Here is a 25,099-nt window from a genome sequence, read left to right on the forward strand (position 1 = left end):
AGGTAACATTGTGTGCCTGGAATTCCCTGTAATACCTGCTCCATGGCCCTCTGCCAAATTGCCAGAGCCGATGCCACTCCAAAAACCAGCCTATTATACCGGTACAAACCTCTATGCGTGTTGATCGTGAGGTACTGGCGTGACTCTTCTTCAACCTCCATCTGCAAGTACGCCTGCGCCAGGTCTATCTTGGTGAAGTGTTTCCCGCCAGACAACGAAGCAAAAATATCCTCAATCCGCGGAAGCGGATACTGCACCGTGTGAAGCACCGGATTAACGGTGATCTTGAAATCTCCACAGATGCAAACCTTCCCTGGTTCTCCTGGCTTGTTGCTCGAAGGACGTTTCATAACGGGAACAATGGGCATAGCCCACTCACTCCAATCTACCTTAGACAGTACACCTGAACGTTCTAGCGCTTCCAGTTCCGCTTCTACAGTAGGCCGTATTGCATAGGGTACCGGTCTGGCTTTGAAAAATTTTGGTTGTGCATGTTCATCAATCTTGATGTTTGCCGTAATTCCTTTCAGTGTTCCCAGTCCTTGCTGGAACACCTCTTTAGCATCATCCAATATTTTGGACATTCGTTTAGGTTTGACATCTGTTTCCCCGGAATCTACCGTTAGTGATTTTAAGGAGTGCCAATCCATATTCATTTTCCTAATCCACTCCCGTCCCAGTAGTGGTGGACCTCCTTCAGGTAGCACATATAAGTCCATTACTTGGCTTTCTTCGCCCTTGTGGACCACTTTTACCTCTATCTTTCCGATGGGGTACACTCTTTGCCCCGTGTATGTTTTCAATATAATCTCCGTATCCCGTAGGGGAATATGTTGGAATAACCTTTTGTAATCTTTCTTATTCATGACCGTCAATGCCGATCCAGTGTCCAATTCCATCTTTACTTGGACTCCTGCTATCTGAAGAGTGACCCAAATTGTCTGGAGATCTGCATCCTTACCAACGTTGTGTACTCTTAAGCTACCCAGTTCATTACTGCTAGCATCTGAATCTGACTTCTGTTCGTTCGAACTGGTCTTTGTCACCTTGTGCACCTTTATGTATTTTCCTTGCGGTGACTTTTTGTTGCTGGTCTTCTTTCCTGACCGGCATACTTTAGCTATGTGGCCAAGCCTGCCACACGTTCTGCATTCTTGGTTTTTAAACCAACACTGGTTCTGATCGTGTGTTGTCTTTCCACAACGATAACATTTTACAGTACTCAAACCCAATTTATTTGTACTGAGTTCCGGTGACCGTAGCTGCATTACTGCCGTGCCTCTCGCTGCGGCTTCATGTGCTGCTGCCATAGTGACCGCTTTCTCAAGCGTCAGCTCATTCTCCTCGATCAGTCGCTTTTGCATATCTTCTTTTAATAATCCACACAAATTTATCTCTTAGCGCGTCTGTTAGTCCCGTTCCAAACTGACAGTACTTTGCTAGCTTACGCAATTTCATTAAATATTCAGCATTGCTTTCATCCTTCAGCTGCCTTCTGCTGTAAAATTTAAATCGTTCTGCTAGCATCAGCGGCGTGGGGTTTTGATGATTTTTCAGGACAGTAACAATTTCCTCGAACGTCTTATCCGCCGGTTCATCTGGTGATAAAAGGTGTTTCAATTGCTCGTATGTCTTCGCACCCATTAAGTTTAATAAAGTTAGTGCTTTCTCTGCATCTGGGATTTTATTTGCTTTACAATAATTTTGTATGTGTTCTACATACATGGCCCAATCTTCGATGTCGCTATCAAAGGTATTAATGTTCCCATGTTTAGGCATCGTTGCAATTTATTTTATCCCAAGATGGCGGCTTCCCGCTCTTGTCTTCGTCCTCCGCCTATAAAATGGCGGTTTTCCCGCGCTTGGCAGTCTTCACCCACTGGCTGCAATGGCGTTTGGCGTGCCGCTGCTGCTCCCCTTTCCCAGCGGTTAGTAGCTCCCCCGACGCTATCTCCGCTTCACCGCGGCTCCCTCGGGCATTCGCGCTTCCCCGATGTCGCGCCTCGCAGCCCTTCTTGCAGCCCGGTTATTAGCACCGGCTGCATTCGCCTTCACCGCGGCTCTCGCGCCTTCAGTTGCCCCAGACGCTGCGCCTTTTTGGCCCGAAAGCGGCCCGGCCCTTATCACCAGCCGCGATCGATCTCACCGCCCTTATTCCTCCGTCTTCCTCCCCCCGTCTGTACAGCCAACGCGGCCGACTTTCTGCTCGCGTCGCTGACCGGCTTACCCACCACCGAGGTAGAAAGAAGATAGCTGACTGCCGCTGATGGAGGCTTCGAGTTCAGGATGTCTTCTGCACTCCGGGTTCTCGATGCCTGCCGCGCGACGTGTCTTCCAGCAGGGTGATGAGGGTGGATGCCTCTCTTCGACGCCCGTTCTGTGGACGAAGCTGCCGTGGATATAAACTGCCACAGGGTAAGAATCGGACTCGTCGCCACTGTTAAGTCTGTGTGTTCCAGTTGTATTAAGATTAATTACTGACACAGACTACAAGAATAAAGTTCAACAGGTCTTTACTAGTTGGAGGTCAGGACTATACTAAATACAATATCACTACACAGTACTTATATACCGGTGGTCACCACCGGTATTACGTATACAGCAGCCAGAGAAAGTAGTACATCTCTTAAGGTGGAACAGGCTTAAGTTCTCTTAAGGTGGAACAGGTTACATACACCACACCCTGGAAGCCCCAATGAATGTGGTATCCAGTGCCATGATGGTAGCAGTCTGATCTTCCACTGCAGCACTCAGACCTTTGATGGAAGCTGTTTATGCTGCAATGGAAGCTGAGACATTGGTCATGACAAGTTGCATCATGGTGGGTTCCGCACGTGTGCTGATGGAGGTGACCACCCATTCCATGCTGGAAAGGATGGGCTCCAAGGTCTGCACAGAGTCCTGTGCCAAGTTGGTGCTGGACCCCTCCATGCTCCTTGACATTGAGCAAAGGCTTTCTGGTAACTTTCCAGTGCATCAATCATTTGGTTATGTACATCCGTCAGCCTTCTACTGTAACCTGGCCCATTGAAGTCCTCATCTGAGTCTGCTACAGCAGAACTAGTGTACGACCTCACCCTTGGTGATCTGACATCTGTGCTATCCTTTCCCTTTGCTCTGGCTCCTGCACACTTGTGCCCAATGTCTTAACACGTGCAGATCCCTCCTCTCTTTTAGCGTCTAAAATACACATTGTCAGTATCTCAGCTGGTGGCTGTGACTGTAAGATCGGGTGACGGTGTCTCTTCATCTTCACTGTCTTCTTCCAATTCCTCCACTGACTGGGAGGGCTCTATTTCTTGGGTACCTGAAATGAAAAAGGGACAAGGGTTGGGTTGTGGTGAGGGGAGTGTAGCTCCCAGCGTGTGTGAGCTGTGAGTTGTGGGTCCGAGGCTTGCAACAGTGTTAAGTGTGTGAGGGTGGTGTAAAACTTATGAATTTTAGGGTTGAGTACTGATTGATAGAGATTGGTGGTAAATGGATGTAGTGAATTGAACAGTGAATGAGGCTACTGGTGCAGTTGGTAGGATATGCCATTTGAAGATGAACACACAAGTTGCCAAGGCCAGTGAAAGATCATTAAACTTCTTCCTGCACTGCATCCATGTTCTTGGCACAACACTCCTGGCATTGACCTCCACCGCTACTTTTTCCTTACAGCCTCTGTCTGGAGGGCCTCCTGCCCCCGGTGTGGATACAGGTTGTCTCTGCCTCTTTCCGCCTCTTCCACCAAGACCTCCAGTGCAGTGTCTGAAAACCTTGGTGAACACTCTCTGCATGTTCAGCCATTCCTCAAAATATCACAGCACAGATTCAGTTCACAAAGGACTCTCACCACTTCTTGCAGCCACAATGTGCCTCCCCTTTAAGAGGTGCAGGCTGCCATTAAGTAGCGCCATCCACTCGCGATATTGGGCCCCCTGCTGATGCGTGCAGCCAATGAACAGCGTGAGTAGCGCTGGCTGCACGCAGCAATTATGTAAAGCAGCAGGCAGCATGAATTTACTGTGTTGCCTGCAACACAATAAATGGGCGCGAGTTAATCGTGTACCACAATCCCCACACCTGTTTTCAGGGATTAGCCAATTTCTCCCCCAAAATGTTTAACCATGAATAGAAAAAAGGCCAAACAAAAGTGTTGACTGAAATAAATGTAAAACAACAGTCCATGCTGAACCATATGACTAGAAGTTATACAGAACAACCCTACAGTTTTATTACTGGAATAGGAGTTCGCTAGCTAATTAAGAGGCTCCCAGTTCATATTTTAATTAGCTCTCTGCCCTTTTGTAACTGAAGCTTGAAGTTGCCATTGGAGCATGTTATCTGCATTATTAATGGATAGTCTCTATCACTATGGTAAGCTTATGGAGTGGTGTGAGTGAAAAGCTATTGTAGCTCTTTATAATGTAAACATAGAAAGATCAGACTATCATATGGAAGATAGATTGGTATTTTTAGTTATAATTCATCTATTATTCCCCTATTGAATCGCAACTGCTGCCACCCACCGCTATACCTTCAGTCAAGAGGAAGGGATGGATTAACTGACCGTTTCACAGTTGCATTCACTGCTCCCTTGTGATCAAATCACACAGTTCTGCAGGGAAGAATAGGCCCTGCTACTGTTGTTTTCTGCTCCCCCAACAAAGATGGACTATTGCATTAATGCAGAGTGAAAAATCTAGCAAACTGGTCCAAAGTTAGATGTTAATGTCCAGAATGCAACAGGTTAAATTTTCCACCCAGCCCTTGCCAATGTTTGGGCGGGATCTGGGGTGGGTGCGGGCAGAAACTTTCTTGGGAATGTGGCAAAGCACATTCCTGCCCCACCCCCATTTCTTGGTGGGCAAGCCCATGCAAATTAAATTAAATGAGGGACATATTCCCTGTATTTCCCACTGTTTGCTCCAATTGAACACTGATGGTTGGGACAGCCTATTCGGCCCGGATCTTTAGCATTGTGAGGTCAGTGAAAGAGGTTCCAGCAAAGATGGGCCTATGCTTCTACTCTGAGTGTAACCACGCACAACCTCTATCAACAGCAGAAAGAATTTTTAATATTATTTTGCAGGAAACTCGGTGGCTGTCTCTTTGTCCTTTTTTGGCAGATTTGGGGGGCCTGCTGTAGCAAGTCTCTGACTCCAGTCTGATCTGACTCCCGACTGGAGGGTGGAGGGCCTAACACGACATTCAAATGAGCCCATGGCCAGAATACCTGGCTTCGGGTCACGGAGGCATTTCCAGGGCAGGTAGATGTCCGGTCCCATCAGAGATGTGTCCCTGTTGGAAAATTCAAGCCACAGTGTCCAAAACCTCGAGGGTTGGTTACACTATTCACATAGTACACAGAAATGAACTCCCACATATTTCAAATCTCAGGATTTGGAAACCGTGTAACCGGTAACTGAACTTGAATGACAATCAAAACTAACTCTTACCTTTTATTGTAATTTCCCAGGTTAGTCATTACAAAGTATCATAGTTAAACGTAGTTACACATGAGTATTTACATTTTCTGAAGTTCAGATTCAGAAAATTCCCTCCACACTCACATTTCTGAATCTAAATGCTGCACTGGAAACAACTTGTTGCTGTACCCAGTAGATTGTTGGGGACATTCTTTGCGAGCCACCAATGGAACAGGTATCTCGGGCATAATCCTCTCAAGTCTGTCAAACATGTGCATGCCTCTTGAAGTTGACATGGAAATGGTGGCTTTGGAGCTATAGCCAGTGGATTACCTTGGAAATTGGATTGATCAGATGAATCCAATATCACAATAACAAAGAGCAAAATATAAACCTCCCCCATTATTACCTTATGAGTTCATTAAGATGGATCAATTAATTTGGTGGCTTACCACCAATATGCCATCAAATAAATACAGAATGGATAAAAATGACTGAAATAACTCACTTTCTGAGGTAGCCATGATCATTTCTCTACTATTCTATTAAATTCCAGCTGGTGAGGAGTCCATTGCTCAGTTTACTGCTCTTTTAACTTCAGAAGACTGACAGAGAAACAAACCCAAATGAAGAATGCTACAAAAACCATAACATGCGTGATAAATCTCAAAACAGAATCAATACTATTTGTTTCTTTGCTATTTATTGTTGTTGTTTTATTCTCTAGGGTGAAGTAGGACCGAGAGGACCTCCAGGAGTCATGGGACAAGCAGTAAGCACTTTTGATTCATTATATCAGTATTCCAATTGGTGATGGAAGGGACCACGTTTTTTGCTTCAGTTGTCACAAATTCATTAATGTGAACTGAAGTTAAAATAGATCTGTTTGAAAATATTGGATAATGCTGAAATAAGAGAGAGTAATATATTCTGATATGTATTTAAACTGATCATTTCATTTTACTCTGCAACATATAAAAAAGATGTAAAAAGGTCAGTTGATCCAACTTGCCTCACTGAAATTCTTTCCTGAAGACAATCTAAACATCTTTCATCTTTTCTCTTGCCCAATCTAATATACCTGTACTGACCACTGAATCACAAATTCATTTTTAAATTGTGTAATTGGGTCAGCATTCCCTATACAAAGTAATCGTCTTTTCTATAAAGCAACAACTTTAAGTTCAAAGTTATGTGTACCTTCTTTAGTTCATTTTCCCTTGTTTGTTTATTCTGCTTTTGCACAAAATGTCTGCCAATATCTATTGTGTTGATTTCCTTTACTTGTATCATGTCTCCCATCATTTCTGGTTCTTTTTTCTTCAATGTGAACAGTCCTAAATTCTTTAGAGTCTCTTCATAGCTCACTGATATAAACACTGGAACTTTTTTTTCCCTGTCATTTTGTATCTCTTCCCACAGTTTCAGCATTTTCAGAGTGAGGAAGGTGAAGGGGGTGAATTTCTGCAGGTGTTATCTTGTTCTTCTGCTGTACCTTTTCCAGAAGAACTGGGAAAACAGCTTAAACGCCAAAGTTGGAATGGACGATTAGGATAACCCCTGTGGAAATTCACCCACATAGTCTCACTAATGCTTTTTGGAGTGTTGCAGTAATTTTCAGGACTTGTTATGTGACTGTTTATATACTTCACCATTTTAATTGCCTTTGCAACTGCTGCTTTATATTGTGGTAACGTTCCTGATGTTGGGTGAACTAATACACCTGCATCTTTTTCTTTACTCATCTTATTTAGCAGTATGCTCTTAATATTGTAATCGCATTTGCTATTTTTCTTAGCAATATATTGCATTTTACAAGATTTATAGCACAACTGCCATATATTTGAAGATACATTTTATTCTATTCCCCCGACCATTGTTGGCATCATCTGCCAACTTTGAAATTCTACTTTTAATGTGTTTCTGGACGTCGCTTTACCAAAGATTAGGAACAAGTGTGTGATTAATAAGGATGATTGATGCGGTGTCCCATTGCGATTGGAGAGGGGGGGCTGGGAAGGGTTTGGATGCTGGGGTGTGGGGGTGGGTGTTAGAATGTGCTGTGGCAAGACATCATCCTGAGAAAAAGAGATAGCAAGTCGTCATGGCCAGGAAATTCCTTGGAGCTGCTCCCGCTCTGCTGATGTTACGTCACCAGAAGTGCGGCAAAAACCCCGTTTACACATGCACTTCCAGTGAAGTATTGTCAGCAGAGCGGGAGCAGCTCTGAGGAATTTCTTGGCCAAAATATATTTTCTTACTAAGAGTAAATAGCCAAATGGACCAATGTACAAGAAGTTCTAATTTTTGACTATTCTTCTCACTGTTTCACTAAATCATTCTTAAGTTAGTTGCTTTTATTATTTAATTGTTTAGAATTTAGAACAATATAAATTTGTGCCCCGCCCTCCCCCCCACTTCATCACAACGTAAGTAAGCTTTTTGCAAGTACCGAACTTGACCTCGGCTGACGCCAGCTGCATTCAGTTATTTTAAACATGTTGGGCGAGTTGGGGTGGACGATCACCAAGGCATTGGTGTTGGCTCCAGAACAGGAAGTGAAGTGGTGCCTGTAGCAGCATATATTCCTGGTAAATTTTTTGGCCTGCTGGTTGCTGCCAGATACAGCAGCCAAATGGCCTCCACTCCTGCAGTGCAACTCACCTGCGCTGCAAAATTTAAAAAAAGACAATTGGTAGTTGCTGACTGCCCCTTTACAGGGCCTCCAATCTGAAGGAACAGCCCCGCAACCTCTAAAGCCCAGTTACCACGGGGCATCATTTTTACAGTTCGTTGCCTGGCAGAATCCCCAGAAAGTGAAATTAGAGGTGTTACTTGCGTATTATTGAAATGCTCCTTCCTATTTTAACTGGAAGCTTCCCATTCATCCCAGGTAAGTCTGAGGGAATGCATGTCAAGTGCGCACAAGCATTTCAGGACTCCAATCCTGTTTACTCTCTCTAATGTCCTGGGAACTGGTGTACAGGGAGCATTAGGCACAGGAATCTAGGCCACCGGAAATTTCAAGACTGGGCAATATTCATACAAATTATGCAGGATTCAGCCTGATTAATGCAAGCAATCTTCTTGGAAGTATTACAATAATTTGGGCCTGATCCAATTGTTTGAATTCAAGGTGGATCCAGACAGGCTCTCTCATGTTGACTGTCAGCTCTGGAAATACATTTAATACAAAAATGCTAAAGAATGTCACTAGCTGATTTTAACTGGCCAGGGGCTTACCCTTTTTAAGTAATATAAATGTATGTAGGAACTTGGATAATCACAACAATTGCAGCCAGCATTGAAAATTCATACAAGACAGTTCCAGAATAATGGAAATATTCTGAATTTGTATCTGGTAACGTTCAGAGTGTGAACTTTATTTTCAATACAGGGAATGAAAGTGAATCAACAGCAAAGATTCAGATTGAGAAATCTAGGCGAAGGGCCGAGGCCTAGAGTGTAGAACACCAACAAGGTTGAAAAGAGTAGGCGAGAAGTCATGAAGTCAGACTTGCATTTTAAAAACCTACATATTGTAGGGAAAGAAAGACGGAAAAGATAGGTTTTCTGCAGTTTTGAGTTCTGAGAAAAAACAATTTAAAGTTAGAGACTCTTGATTTCAACACAATGAGAATGTAGGGTGGCGGAATAGCGTGTAAAATGGTATATTTGGAGCTTAAGGAACAAGAGAGAAAAGTTAATTGGATAGATTTTAACTCCCCCCCCCGCCCCCCCCAACTTGGAGGAGATGGTGTAGGCAGGTGGGTTAAGATGGAAAGGGGATGTCATGCTGCATTCCCATCATGTTCCTGTTCCCCCCACCCCACCACCTTAACTCAGGCAAGGGAGGGAGACTGAAAAGATAGATTTCCTGCACTCTCCTGGCAGGCAGGGCCTACTTTACACTGAAAATTGTGGCCCGTTGCCACATTTTAACTTCTGGATTCGGGAGGCCCGCAGCAGAACCATGGTGGGAGTCATGGAGTGGCCAGAAGAGGCCACAGTAAGATCCAAAAAAATATCATTTTTCTGTTGAATCCTTGTGGAGGAGCAGGAGTCCACCCTGAAGCCCCGGAAGTAGTCCTTGAGCCACCCCAGGTCCGGCCTTGCCTATCCCTACCAGAGCCGGCAGTGCTAATTTCATGCCAGGGAGTGTTCCCTTGGGTCCCTGGTGTCCTCAGGCTCCCAACATGATTTTAGCTCTCACTTGCCAGCCTTGATGTCACTCCCACCGATTTTGGGCGGGAGACTGGCCCAGGTTATTTAAATGAGGCCTGGGTATTAAAATTGCCTCACCGCACTCAGCATACCAGCCTCCACTGATACGCCCAGTCCCAGTCCAGCCTAAGAAATGGGAAATCCTGGTAAAGGGTATTCCTCTTCACACAAAGAGTAGTGAAAATCTGGAACTCTCTTCCTCAAAAAGCTGTTGAGGCTGGGTCAATTGAAAATTTAAAAAGTGAAATTTTGTTAAGTAAATGTATTAAGGGATATGGAACCAAGGCGGATACATGGAGTTGAGATTCAGATCAGCCATGATCTAATTGGATGGCGGAACAAACTTGAGGGGCTGAATGGCCTACTCCTGTTCTATAAAACCTTCCTATGAGTCTGGCAAATTGTTATCATGTGCTTTGTAATGGATGGACAGAGGTTCTGTGTCTTAAAAAACAATCAGGAAACTTCCAGAAATGACAGAACCCCTGCACAACTGGGTCTGTGCAATTTCCTGGAGGTTCAGCTGGTCTCCTGCCAGTGATGGTAGGAGACCAGAGTAGAGAATGTTAAGGAGTGATCTAATAAACGTTTTCAGAACTAGGAACAGTTTTGAGATGGTAAATAGCGAAAGATTGTTTCCACTGGTTGGCGAATTGGTAACAAAGTAGCGTAGATTTAGAATCGTCACAAAGAATAAATGGGAGAAACCAGAAGATTGTTTTTACACAGAGGGTTTTCACACATGGCTAAATGGGGGTACAGACTGTAACATATTTAAATGGAATTGGGTAAATATTTGAAAAGAAAGGAGGATAGAGGAAAATGGCACGAAAATAGGATTTGAGTAGAAAGCTTCAGTTGAAGTACTGTCACTGGCAGGGGCGTAATGGCCTCCTTCTGTGCTGCAAATTTCATATTATGATTGTATGACTGTTGAATTTTATTCCCTCATGTTACATTCTGATTTGAGTATAGCCATGTTCAGTAATTCTTACATACATGTCAACCTTGTCTTTAAATGTGCTTTTTTTTTGCTCCTGTACAATTAGGGCCCTAAAGGACAGTCTGGCTCTTCTGGAGAGCCTGGTGACTTGGGACCAATGGTAAGCCTTTAAATGTTATCATTAAAATCTGCATTATACACTACAGGGACCTTTGAAACCACTGACATGACAACTAACCAAAATGATATTACTTCGAGTACTTCAGATTCCTTTTTAAGTGCACCCAGCTGTCTTCCAATAGAGCGGATAACACTTTCTTTTCCTTCAATATTGTAGGGTGGAATTGGTAACCGTGGTCCTGAGGGGTCACTTGGAAAGCCTGGTGAAGACGTGAGTAGATATTTGTTTTAAATGTATTTTTTAAGTTCCTTAAACAATACCGATGAACAGTCTTTACCAATAAATGCTTGCTCACAAAAAAGAAAAATTCCACAGAAGGAACCAACCTCTTTGTTCTAGCTTGTGTACCATTCCTGAGACGCAATGAGCAATTCATACCTTTTCATAGCTGATGTGAACAAGGCTGAAAAAGCTAGAAATATAAAATGAAGTATATTAAAGAGAAAAAAGACACAAAGCAGCAAAGTAAAAGCCTAGCAGCCAGTAGGCACTGCTAAACAAAAAAGGTTTGTGGTACTCTCAATCACCCTTCCTAATGGACATTTGACGTACACTAATGTGAATTTTATTTTTGAAGCAGCTTACATTGATGTACCTTGTTTGCAGACTATCAGAATTGAAAACACAGAGGGTGAATTTCCACAGGGATTCGCCTGATTGTCCAACATAACTTTGGCGGAGGAGCCACGGAAACCCTGGGAAAATGGAGTAAATGCAGTCCACGCTATTTCTCCCAGGTTTCCGCGTCTCTTCCACTCAGGCGACGGTGGATGATTGTGAGGTTCCCCCCCACATGAAAATTCAGCTTCATTGCATATATGACGAGTCACTGGAAGATTAGATTGGAGGGCTGGATTGGCTCCAAGCACAATTCAAATTATAATGCAAATAAAATCAGTGAAGTCCCCCCACCCCCTCCCCCTGCCTCACCCTATTAAATACACCTAACTGATGATTGTATTCATCCATAGACTGAATTTCTTTTCTTTCCATAGGGTGAGTTTGGAAAGTCAGGACGCGCTGGTGAACAGGGATTCCGAGGGCAGCAGGTAAAGTGGCTTATCACTGAACTTGATTCAAAAAGTGATAATACTACATGATCACTGATACTACACGATCACTGAGATCTGATAACTACAAAATAATTTCAATTAAATGCCGGATATTTATTAGATTTAACCAGAAAAAAGTCTTGATGACTTTGAATTTAATAGAGCTTGTCAATGGGGTTCATTTCTCTTCTTTATAAAAAAGGGGGAGAAATTCCTTACCTTAGGGCCACCCGTTAGCGCGACATAATGTCAAGAAAGCGGCAGCCGCTGCTCATCCGCCAGCTGATGGCGGGTCCCGTGGTGTCCTCCATTTTTGAAGTCCCGGTAGCGCTGCTGTTCTGAAGTATTGCCACCAAAACAAATGGCGGAGTAGTGATGTCAGTCGGTGACAACGCCGACTTAATGTCACCACGGCGAACTTCGACCCTAGCGCTGAGTTCAGCGCGGAGTTCTAAGCACGCCAGGTAAACCTAGTGTGCAAGCAGAGTGACAGTGGCGCTGTCAGCACCTCTTAAAGGGACACACACATCTTTCAGGTAAGTTTGCATTTAAACTTTTGGACTGCGTTTTTTTGATTTATTGAAGTAGTGGCTTGCTGCAATAGGTGTTAAAAGTTTTTAAGTGGGTAGGGAGTGCTGCTGGATGCTTGCAAGGCCTCGGATGGTAAAGGAAGGTCTCCGAGAAAACAGAAAAAGCTGCAAATACTCAGGTCAGGCACATCTGTGGAGTTTACGTCTCAGGTCAAGATGCTGCCTGACCAGCTGAGTATTTCTAGCATTTTATGCTGTAATTTCAGATTTGCAGCATCTGCTCGCAGAGAGAAGAGGAAGACACAAAAGAGGAAGAAGCCAAAGAGGAGGAAGCAGAAGGAAGGAAGCAACCGATACAGCCCCTTTTTAGCCAGGATGTCAGGGATAGAATCATCCGCCTGCGATCCCAGTGACCACAACCCCAATTCCCCTTTCAACATTAGTCCCACACCTAACCTTCCCTCGGTTACTGACCATCACATCATCCTCTTGACCACAATGCTGAACTAAAAGCCACCACAAAGCAAACTTTCCAATCCAACTTTATACATCTATCCATCTAACATGACATCAAGAAATCAACTCATCACCCTTATGCATTTTCTTAATGACTGTCGTGTGTGTACCTTTGCCTATCCTACTCATGTCACGCAGTGCTACCCCAGTGGCTACAGCATGGCTGGTGGAAGGCTGCTGACTTTCAGTGGAGAACACTGCAAATGGCCTTGCTGGTCAACCTGGAGGAGCTGGTGGCTGGGAGTGTGAAATCAATCTTCTTCTACTCCTTCTCCTTCTCCTCTTTGTCCTTCTCCTCCTCCAACCACTGGCTGGGCAGGCTGCATTTCTTGGGTATGTGAAATGAGGAAGGCACAAGGATGGAGTTGTGTTGAAGGGAGGGCGGGAAAGCAAGTGGTGCATGAAAGTAGGAGGATAATGTTTGAGGATACCAGCATCTTGTATCCTTTCAGCCCCGCCGCTGGCCAAGGGCTCAGCCATGTCCCTGCCAATGGCTTGCACCGTCTCCTCCAAGAGGGTGAAGTGAGGCAGATTGTTTGTGGTTGACTGATTGGGGGGGGGCGGTAATCATGCATTGAGCAGTGTGTAAGGCTAGTGAAGCAGTTGGTAGGAGACAGCTTTTGAAGATGCATTCACTGACCTTGTCCAGTGGTCTGAGATCATGAAGCTTCTTTTGGGCACTGGAGCCAGGTGGTGAGGGCGACACTGCTGGCAGTGACAGCCTCGGTGATGTAGTCCCACATCCTTCTTCCTGGCCCCTGTGGTAGAGGACCTCTCTTGCAATGTTGAACCCCTGCACAAAACTGGAGTGCTGCATGTGAAACGCTGGGTGCCCCGTCCCTGGCTTGCTGAGCCATTTATGTTAGTGCTGAAGCACTGTTTCCATTTTTTGAGGTTAGGCAGGGAATTCAGCTTTAAGAGCTGAAGACTCCCATTTGGGACGACTTTTTAATTTTTTTTTTTTGAAAGGCAGTAAGGGCTGAAAACAGCATTTTTTCACTGCATTTTAATTTTAATTAGTTCTGATTACATTGCCCCTTTAATTCATAGCCCTTTTAATTGCCCACAATTCCTTGCAAACACCATAGCCTCACTCCCAGAGGCTGTAAGAAGATGCAACGCCACTCCTGGATGGGAACTTCGGGTCGGATGCCTCCACCAGGAGAGCAGGTTTCTGTCGATGTCCAATTTCTAGGCCATAATCTCTAAAAGAAGAAAAACAACTAGAAGATATGTGGCCTACATAAGGAATTTGTTCTGATACAAGGATGCATTGAAATGATATCTCCACTCTTACATGTTGATGCCAGTAATATCTGCAGTCATGCAATAATCACAACATATGTATTTCATGAGGTTGAAAAGATAGCTCAGCAGAGTTGTGCCTTGACTCTGGATTAACCCTGCAACTTTGACAGAAAGTTTTTTAGCAATGTTAAAGTCATAGGGGGAGATTGTTACTGTCTGGGGTGGGTAGAAAGACCTGATAGAGCCGTGAAAATCATGAGAAAAACTTACAATTCCATTTCTGCTCACGATCTGACCGGCGCCAACTGATAGGGGCCTACCATGGGCCAACCATAGGGGCCTCTCTCAATCCTATAAATATGCAAATAGGGGTCTTTGGGAGATATATAGACCAAAAACGCTAAGTTTAAAATTGCTTTCTTGGGGTCAGGAGCAATGTTCCCTCTAATTTTTTCTATACTGAGTGGGCTACGAACTCCTTTGAGCGCGACCTTTTAGTCCGTGGGCAAAGTTTGCAAAAACAACAACTATTTTTACAACAACAACATTTACAACAACGACAGCAACAGTAACCACTTAAAAGCATATATAGAGTAAATGCCATATTGCCACCCTACCGTCTCAAATCATGAGACAATCAGGCAAGGTTCTATACAGGTTTAACATAACTTCTCTGCTTTTGAATTCTATTCCTCTAAAAATGAACTCCAATGCTTTATTTGCACTTTTATGGCTTTTTTAACCTGCATTGCTACTTTTATTGATTTGTGAATCTATACTCCTAGATCCTTTTGCACCTCTACCCCATTTAGACTCTGATTTTCCAAGGAATATGTGGCTTCCTTATTCCTCCTACCAAAATGTATCACCTCACACTTATCTATATTTAAATTCATTTGTCATTTACATGCCCATTCTGCAAGTTTGTTTACGGTAGAATTAATTAAAAGCTTTTAGTTCATCATCTGCAAACTCTATTTTAAAAATAAAATTACTTGTCAGAAATGACTGGGATATAAATGAACTGCATGATAATGCGTTAACACTTCAGAAACGTCACTCAGTTACACGGTTATTCATCGACAAACAATCCAAAAGCCCAAGGTGAGCTGAAAGAGGCATATCTATTCATGCAATTAGTATTGGTGGCAAAAACAGGAAGGCAGATTATCTGAATGGCAATAGATTGGGAGAAGGGGAAGTGCAACGAGACCTGGGTGTCCTTGTGCACTAGTCGCTGAAAGTAAGCATGCAGGTGCAGCAGGCAGTTAAGAAGGCAAATGGTATGTTGGCCTTCGTAGCGAGAGGAACGAGTACAGGAATAAATATGTCTTGCTGCAGTTGTACAGGGCCTTGGTGAGACCACATCTTGAGTATTGCATGCAGTTTTGGTTGCCTCATCTGAGGAAGGATGTTCTTGCCATGGAGGGAGTGCAGCGAAGATTCACCAGACTGATATCTGGGATGGCAGGATTGATGTATGAGGAGAGATTGGGTCGATTGGGCTTATACTCACTGGAGTTTAGAAGAATGAGAGGGGATCTCATTGAAACTTATAAAATTCTAACCGGACTAGACAGACTTGATGCAGGAAGGATGTTCCCGATGGCCGGGGAGTCCAGAACCAGGGGTCACAGTCTAAGGATAAGGGATAAGCCATTTAGGACAGAGATGAGGAGGAATTTCTTCACCCAAAGAGTGGTGAATCTGTGGAATTCTCTACCACAGAAGACAGTTGAGGCCAATTCATTAAATATATTTAAGAAGGAGTTAGATATATTTCTTAAGGCTAAAGGGATCAAGGGATATGGGGAGAAGGCAGGGACAGGGTACTGAATTTGGATGATCAGCCATGATCTCATTGAATGGCGGAGCAGGCTTGAGGGGCCGAATGGCCTACTCCTGCTCCTATCTTCTATGTTTCTATGTATTAATTTTAAAGTTTTCAACGTATTAGCCCATCCCGCATGTCACTATAGCAACAGCAATTTCCTATGGCGCTGACGTGCTGTACGTCCACATAAGTAATTAGAATATTAATCACAATGCAACCAGACAACCAACAAATATAAAGGGCTGTAGTTTGCAGTATTAAAAAGAACTGAACAAAAACAGGTATCCATATTTTCAACTTCAATCACTTCCATTAATAAATGTTGTCTTGAACCAGCACACCCCATATGTAACAAGTCAGAAATCCAGCACATATTCACAAGTGCAGAAAAACACATACACACTTTATGACACCGAAAACAAAAAGCAGGAAAAGCTATGATTTAACAGAAATAAACATTCATCTTTCTTCCTGGACAGCAGAACCAATTAGACTGACTTGGAAATGTCTACTAATATGGTGACGTAAAGATGTTAATTTATGAATTTTGCTTCTAATGTTTTTCTCTCATTCTCCACAATATTAATCCCAGCTCTTATCACAAAAAGTGTCAAATTATTTTAGGTACTTCACAATTAAATAGCAGGAAACACACTTCATTGTACTCTCAATTTTTAATCTCCTACTTCAAACATTTATATCAAATCGAAATTGTACATTATTGGTTTAATCAAGTGTTTTCTATGTCTTTCTCAATAAACAAATAATGGTTTCTTCTAAAGTAGCTTCCTGCAATTTTTATACCTCATTACATAACTTTTGTTTTGATTAACACTCTACTAAACGTTTAAGAGGAAATCTATATTTATATTATTCCTGGGACTTGTTAGGACTATATAGAACAGACAAAATAAAATAGTTTGTGTTTTTCCTCTTTTTTGGTTCTCTTCCTAAATGTCTTAATGTTTTTAAAAAGCCAATAAAATGTAATATGCAACTCCTACAAATCCTCCCCGCCCTGCCTTCCTCAACAGCATGGTTGCACGTTTGTGTAAAGCTACTCACTTCACTCAATCGATCAAAATCAAATATTGAGAAATTTCAATTTTAAGATGTTTTAAGTATTTCAGAGCCTCTTTAAAAGTGTTTGGACTTCAAGACCTGGTAGAAACTTGTTTAGACGAGGGGAAAATTGATTTTGCTTGTTTCTTCCAAAATCATATTCGAAATTTAGGGGGGGCGAAAAAAAGTGTTTTTAACATTCATTTTTTGTGAAATGTTCATTAAAAATCTTTAAATTCTTTCAAGTCTCATTGCAGCTTTGACGGAAGAAGTTGCTCCAAGTTTCTCTTCCCCTCTTCAACGCTGTTGTTAAACATACAACAAAAAAATAAATTAAATAAACTCTGATTCCAAATGGAGCTCATAAAAAAGTGAATAAAGTGGTTAAACTTCCTAAGAAGGTGGTGAGGTCATCTATCCCCAGCCTTGGCAAGGAGTTGGGATCAGTTTGGAGAAGTTATTTCCTCTTTTTATGCTGCCGTTCCCTCCGTCTCTCACAGACTCCGAGGTACAAACGGGGGTACAAACAATTTCCCCTCTTTCAGAACATGATTTAAATAACCCTGATAAACTATTTCAAAAAGGGGGAACACCTGGAAAGATTTAACTGGAACTTACAGCAGGATATTAAACATCACTTTCCTGTATTTTTTTCTGACTTAAAACAATTCCCAGGGTTCTGTATGTTCGCAAATGCTGTTCCAATTCGGATCGGCTCTGAGGTCCCAAATGACTCTCTGTGAGGATTCCCGGGCCAGTGTACTGGGCCCTTCCCCCTGCTCCAGCTCACTGCGCGATCTTTGAATTTAAGTGCGCGGGACCTTGCAGAACGCTGTGCAGCGCGCACCTTATGGGGAACAGTGCCTACAACCCTCCGAGCTCTCTGCGCTCCTCCAATTCGGGCCTCTTGCGCATTTCTGATTTTAATCACTCCACCATTGATGGCTGTGCCTTCAGCGAGCCACACACACTCTACCATCCAATACAAGACGTTGCCCCCAGGCAGCCTGAATTCTTCAGCAGACGGATGTGCTAATTAGGTTGGCCTGTAGAAAGTGAGGTGCCTCAACATTTCTGAAAATATAAACCTGATGCCAGAATTCTGATTTTCAAAAGTAATCTCCAGTTTTCCTCACTTTTTATGCTATTATGGTTTGTAATTAACTTTCATCAGCAACAAGACTAAAACCATGAATCCACCCCTGGTGCAATATTGGTTTTAGTAAAAAGTAGCTAACAAAAGTAAGCTACACTTGTGTTAATCACTTCTTCCCTCTGCTAAAATGCTTCCTCGCTTCACCTTATGATTGAACACCTGATCTTACAAACCCATCTGCAGTAGGATCATTTTATTTTAAAAAGCGGGTTCACGTACAGCTCAAAATTTGCACAAACTCGTTTCTCCTTTCCTCTCCTAAAACATGTCACTGCCGTCTGACAGCAACAAAGTACTTTCTTACTCACCTGTTGCAGGTATAACTCAGCAACTCACTCACTTATATAGGTTTAATAAAATGAGGTACAATGTGGTTTATCTACCAATTTCTCCCACCGATTTTTAAAATTTCATCCAGCCCCATAGAAGTGGCTGGCTGCACTGAGCTGGCCAGCTTCGGTTTGTCTCGCTCCGAATTGCCCCGATCCAATTTGTCCCACTCCGATTTGCCCCGCGGGGCCAACGGAGTTTCTGTAACACAGGCCCCCGGAACCGTGGCGCCAAAGGAGAAGGAAGGGAACACGCTACCCTCATCACCATGGGAACCGGCTGAGCAGTTTCGGGGCCAGGGATCTCCAAGGCCATTTCCGCTACCTCCAAAGTGATCCCACCACCAAACGTATCTTCCCCTCCCCTCCCCTTTCAGCATTCTTTAGGGACCGCTCCCTCTGAGACACCCTAGTCCACTCCTCTATCACCCCAAACACCCCTTCGCCTGGCACCTTCCCGTGCAAGCGCAGGAGACGTAACACCTGCCCCTATACCTCCCCCCTTCCCACTGTCCAGGGTCCCAAACACCCCTTCCAGGTGAAACAGCGATTTACTTGTACTTCTTGCAATCTAGTATGCTGTATTCGCTGCTCACGATGCGGTCTCCTCGATATTGGGGAGACCAAACGCAGATTGGGTGATCGCTTTGCGGATCACCTCCGTTCAGTCCGTGAGGGTGGCCCCGAGCTTCCGGTCGCCTGTCATTTTAATTAACAGCTCCATTCCCACTCGGACCTCACCGTCCTTGGCCTCTTGTATTGTTCCACGGAAGCTCAACGTAAACTCGAGGAACAGCACCTCATCTTCCAATTAGGCACTTTGCAGCCTTCTGGACTCAATATCGAGTTCAACAATTTCAGATCATAACCTCGGTCCCTATTACTTTTTTACTTATAATTTTTTCCACCCCTTTGTTTTGGGTCTTCCTTTCCCCCCCCCTTTCCTTTCCCCCTCTTTCCTTTCCCCCCTCTTTCCTTTTCCCCCCTCTTTCCTTTCCCCCCCTTTCCTTTCCTTTCCCCCCCTCTTTCCTTTCCCCCCCTCTTTCCTTTCCCCCCCTCTTCCCTTTCCCCCCCCCTCTTCCCTTTCCCCCCTTTCCTTCCCCCCTTTCCTTCCCCCCCTTTCCTTCCCCCCTTTCCTTTCCCTCCCTTTCCTTTCCCCCTTTCCTTTCCTTTCCCCCTCCCTTTCCTCCCCCCTTTCCTTCCCCCCCCTTTCCTTCCCCCCTTTCCTTTCCCCCCTTTCCCTTCCCCCCCTTTCCTTTCCCCCCCCTTTCCTTTCCCCCCCTTTCCATTTGTTTCTCTCCCCCACCTGGCAGCTATCTCTTATCCTGCCAGTACACTTCACACCTAATCTCAGCTGTCTTTTGTCTTCACTGGCCTATTACCATCTCGCCTGGTTTCGAATACCTTTTATTGTCTCTTTTACTTCTTTTGTTCATCGCAGTCCTGCCTTCGCTCTATTTTATTTTCATTCCAGTTTTGAAGAAGGGTTTCGACCAGAAACATCAACTCAAATTTCTCTCCACGGATGTTGCCTGACCTGCTGAGTTTTTCCAGCATTTTCTGTTGTTATTTCAGATTTCCAGCATCTGCAGTATTTTGCTATCGAACTAAGTTGATCCGGCGCCAATTAATTAGGGTCCAAACCTGTGCGGTGAGTTAGGATTTCCAATCCAACACCTTTACCACTCGGCCACCACAGCTGCTGGAGTCGGCTGAGCTCAGCTTCTGCCTGCAGCACATGGAACTTCCCAGAGAGCGACACAACCGACAGGTCACCCAGTCCCTCATCATGTGGCTGCTGCCCCAACCCTTTTGTTAATTTCCAATTGGGTTCGGATCTGAGGTCACAAGACTCGCAAACGACTCTGTCTGCATTCCGGGCCATTGTGTATTGGGCCCCACCCCCGCTCCAGATGTCTGGTTGTTCCGCTCTCCGCGCGACCTCTCAACTGAAGTTCACGGGAGCTCTGCGATCACTGCGCGGCCGCACACCTTCGAGGGAACAGTGGCCAGGAGGAGCAGGAGTGTTTCGCTGAGCACCACAAAAATAATGTGGGCCGCTGCCGCCCTGGACTCCACACCTCCGTCATCGCCCCACCTCCCCCGACTTAACCAGGTCGGCCTCAAGATTGCCTGTTATTGCACCAACCCACAGCCAGTGAGCACCAGCGGGGGAACCCATTTGGTGCCAGCAGACTGCCAGCAGCATGGTACTGAGGCTCGGCCCTCAAAATGGACTTGGCCTCCTGCCAGCACTATCGGTGGTCTGCCAGTCAACTCTCTGATTAAATCTACCTCACAGGATAAATGCACTCTTAGACACATTGTCGGAGCTTATAACCTCCATTAATTGAGCTTACTGCATTATCTGGTGAGAATAAAATTCTCCCAACTACTGGTATGGGACAAGTATTACAACCCAGCTTAGCCAACTTGTAACTTCCTTGACAGAATAATTATTGTATTTCAAGATTCACCTACATTGATTACAATATCTTCTTTGTAACCTTTTCAAAGAGCTACAGGTATCTTGAACAGAGCTAACATTTCCTTGCCCAGTTAATTAGATCTACTTATGGATGACTAAACAAAAGATATGTGAGCTAGCGTAATTCAATAATAGAAATTTCTCTGGCATTAATCAAACCTGATCCAGCCTTGGTGCAATGGTAGCACACTCATCTCTGAGTCAGAAGGTTGTGGATTCAAGCCCCACTCCTGAGACTTGAACACATAATCTAGGCTGACACTGCAGTACTGAGGGCGTACTGTACTGTTGGAGGTGCCATTTCTTAGATGAAACATTGAACTACGGCCCCTCTCAGGCAGATATAAAAGATCCCATGACATCACCTGTTGTCCTGGGCAATATTTATCCTTCAGTCAACATCACTAAAACAGATTATTTGTTCATTTATCTCATTGCTGTCTGCGTGACTTTGCTGAGCACAAATTAGCTGCAAATTTCCCTACATTACAACAGGGACTATACTACAAAAGTAATTCATTGGCTGTGAAGCACTTTGGTCATGAAAATTGCCATATAAATGCAAGTTCTTTCTTTCCAAGGTAGACATGAGCCCAGACTATATCATCAATACTGTCATTTCTCTTTCTTGAACATTCAAGATAAATAAACAAACTGAGCGACCCGGCTAAGTGAGCAGTAAGTGTATTCTGGGATATTAATATGTTGCTATGTTTTCAGGGTCCTCGAGGTTTCCCAGGTGCCCCTGGTTTGCCTGGTATCAAGGGTTTGAGGGTAAGTAAGCATAAAACAAACTCAATTTTAGTCACATTACATTAATACATCTATTGGTGTGGCTAATAAGCAGTGTTTTGATGTGTTACAATAGGTTAACTTAAATGTCTATTACGTAAGCAGTGACTTCCGTTTCATTAACATTTATTCAAACTACTGCACTAGTTACAAATAAATATTTGATGGAAAGGCTTTAACTGATGATTTTTTTAAATTGTCTGTCACAGGGACACCTTGGCCTTGACGGACGTAAAGGTGAAATTGGAGCTCCTGGCCAGAAGGTGACAATTTAATGATGTAACGTTAGTTATCATGGCTGAACTGTACCCTGTTACCTGAAATTACAATGCAGGAGACCGAACGTACATATGCCCAACAGATTTGCCTAAAATTCCTTTCCCTGCTATTTTTACAGAGTTATTAATTATTTTTTTACCTTAACAGGGAGGAATTAAGCATTTGTGCGCTGGTACCACGCAGTAATTCTGAAGGCAGTGTCCTTAAAGCCACATTTACAGAACTTTGCTTATAGTTACTTGGTGTTAATGTACTTAAGGAGCATAACACAAAGTTCACTTGTAACGGCTAATGTCAGTAAATCAGTACAGAAACTACTCTCCAATTATCCGAAAGAATTGTACCAAACAAATGCTTCTCATTTGGCCATTGATTAATGCAGCAAAAACTGATGGCTTTTAATACATGTAAATGGTCAGTATTTTATTGGTATAATCAAAAATACTCAAGAGGGGTGTAGAAAACTATATCTTGTTAAATTTAGTCAGTAATCAAATGAGGGGATTGTGACCTGATGCTGTTTTTTTACACCTGTTGTAGGGTGACCATGGTTCCGTTGGTGCAATGGGGGCTCCGGGTTCAACGGTAAGTTTGTTATTATACAAGTTTATAATGGAAGCAGAAATTTTAATTGACTCATTTTTTTGTAACAGTACTCAATTTATGTGTGTATTCCCTTTCATTCCCCTATCAAAATCTAGTTATGAGTCACAAAATGGATCAGGTAGAGGAGTTAAATGTGAGTGACCATAGTATCGATAAGATTTCAGGTGCAAATAGAAAGGGAAAAAAGTTAGCACAAAAATAAGGTCATCAGATTGGAATAGGGCAGATTTTACTAAGTTGAAGAGTGAGGTAGTTGAGGTGAAAAGAAATACTGGCACACAGAACTGTAGATCAACAATGGAGTATTTATAAAAAGGTGATAGCAACGGTGCAGAATAAACCTATACCATTAAAAAAATAAGGAGGCTACTTCAAGTTTCAGGGCACCATGGATAAATAAAGATGTTGGAAACAAAATAAGATAGAAGAAAAGGGCCTGTAGGTATCATAAAAATGAGAGAGAATATGAGAAAATAACAAAAGAGGTTAAGAGAGGGATAAAAAAAGTAAGGAGGTGGCAGGAGGAGAGAATATATATTTTTTAAATTGGTGCGGTATCTACATATATATCAGCACAAAGAGAATTCTTAACTGTGAGCTGGGTCTGAGAGGACAGGGTGATGAGTTAGTAGAGGACAATGGAAATTGCTGGGGATACTTGACAAGTACTTGACATCAGTGCTTACAAAAGAGAAGGATATTGGGAAGGAGGTAAATCCTGAATTGATTAAAAGCAAGATGAGAAATATTGTAATAAATAAAAAGTAATAGAGAAACTAGTTAACTAAAGGAGGATATAGTGTTGGCACCTGATTGGATAATTCCAGGAATCTGAGGAAAATAGTCGAAGAATTAGCAGAGTTCCTAGAAATTATATTTCGGGGTTCTAATGAGACTGGATGTGTGCTGGAGGACCGAGTCTTAAAAGTATACTGGGTCTCAGACCAATGATACAATTAGTGGCTTCCGCAGAAAGTTTTATCTAAGTCTCCAAATACTTCAATAATTTGTGTACATTTGACAGTGATTTATTTAGCACATTTCACTAATTCACATAATGATTTGTAACATTCCCTGCCCGTGAATAAGTGGTAGAATATTCCAGTTCATTTAAAATGGTATTTAAAGGTGCATTATTGTCAGAGTATAGGATCTTCAAATTTATTTACAACAATCTTTATAACAATGATACATGGGTTATTGTCAACATGCATATGGACAATCATTGTACTTGTTGGCAGGCAGCAGTTTCTGAAGCTGCAGCAGCAACTAACAACAACTGAAACCTTATCCCACATGTGACAACAGAAGTGCTTTTTATGAACTACCTTAGAGTGGACTTTCACTGCTGACTCAACTTGTGCTGAGCTCAATCTGCCTCACAAAGTAAGCAAGTTCATTTTAATGGAATAGATGGAGAAAACCGCTAATGGATATAGAAAGACATTTGCCAATAATTTCCTTGGAAATGCTCCCGATCGTCCTCTGTAACTGCAATGGAAACCCGGGAGACACGGCAATAAAGAGCCATTCACGCCATTTCTCCAGTGTTCCTGCTGATCTTCCATGGGAGTTATGGCAGGAGGTGGGGATAATCCCCGTGGGAATTCTACTCCATATTATCAGTAATGCCTCTTAACAGCTGTGAAGCTAAACATCCTGGTAAAATTCTTGCCTCTATAAAAGAAAAGTAACTAACTGTGTTCTTATGACAAGTTATATGTTAAAAGGAAGGCATCCAGATTCAGGTTGTCCATAGGTGCGACTGATGCTGCCTTTCACCACTAGCATGACTCTAATACATGATGGTACGTATACAGTATGTAACCTAGCTGAGTCTGATGGGATTGATTCTCAAATAAGCCAGTAACTGTCTCTATTGAAATATCAGAGCTGAGGTAAACAAACTATGAAAGAGAAATTTTTGAGATCCCTATTTTTGGTTACTTTTGTTGATAAACGTTATTTTTTAACTACAAGCAATATTACGTTTGCAAATCTCTTTTTTTTATAGGGTCCACGGGGCCTTTCAGGTGAAAGAGGCCGATTAGGACCTCAAGGATCTCCAGTGAGTACAATATTAAAGTCAGTTTTTATTAATTAGACATAAATTATAATCTGCAATTCCTGTATTTGTTACTAGCTGGAGTGCCCGGCGGTGCCAAGGGTTTTTTGAGGGCATGTTGTTGTTGGAAGAGAGAGAGAGAGAGACTGGGGGGAGAAGAGAGCGACTGGGGGGAAGAGAGAGAAAGAGAGAGAGACTGGGGGGAAGAGAGAGAAAGAGAGAGAGACTGGGGGGAAGAGAGAGAAAGAGAGAGAGACTGGGGGGAAGAGAGAGAGAGAGAGACTGGGGGGAAGAGAGAGAGAGAGACTGGGGGGAAGAGAGAGAGAGAGACTGGGGGGAAAAGAGAGAGAGAGACTGGGGGGAAGAGAGAGAGAGAGACTGGG

The 25,099-nt window shown here is 43.3% G+C and overlaps 1 protein-coding gene across 1 annotated transcript in view; it reads left to right on the plus strand.

The window, feature by feature from the left end:
* Positions 1-25,099, plus strand: part of LOC147120251 (uncharacterized) — a 368,220-nt gene that overhangs the window by 224,867 nt on the left and 118,254 nt on the right. The window contains exons 9-16 of the mRNA XM_085985896.1: positions 6,139-6,183; positions 10,685-10,738; positions 10,916-10,969; positions 11,755-11,808; positions 21,695-21,748; positions 21,976-22,029; positions 22,586-22,630; positions 24,666-24,719. Coding sequence (XP_085842022.1) covers positions 6,139-6,183; positions 10,685-10,738; positions 10,916-10,969; positions 11,755-11,808; positions 21,695-21,748; positions 21,976-22,029; positions 22,586-22,630; positions 24,666-24,719 — 414 coding nt within the window. The remainder of the gene's footprint in view (positions 1-6,138; positions 6,184-10,684; positions 10,739-10,915; positions 10,970-11,754; positions 11,809-21,694; positions 21,749-21,975; positions 22,030-22,585; positions 22,631-24,665; positions 24,720-25,099) is intronic.

This window comes from Somniosus microcephalus, chromosome 4 (genome assembly GCF_052327205.1).
Source record: "Somniosus microcephalus isolate GS21.2 chromosome 4, FLI_Smic_1.0, whole genome shotgun sequence".
NCBI classification, from domain to species: Eukaryota; Metazoa; Chordata; class Chondrichthyes; order Squaliformes; family Somniosidae; genus Somniosus; species Somniosus microcephalus.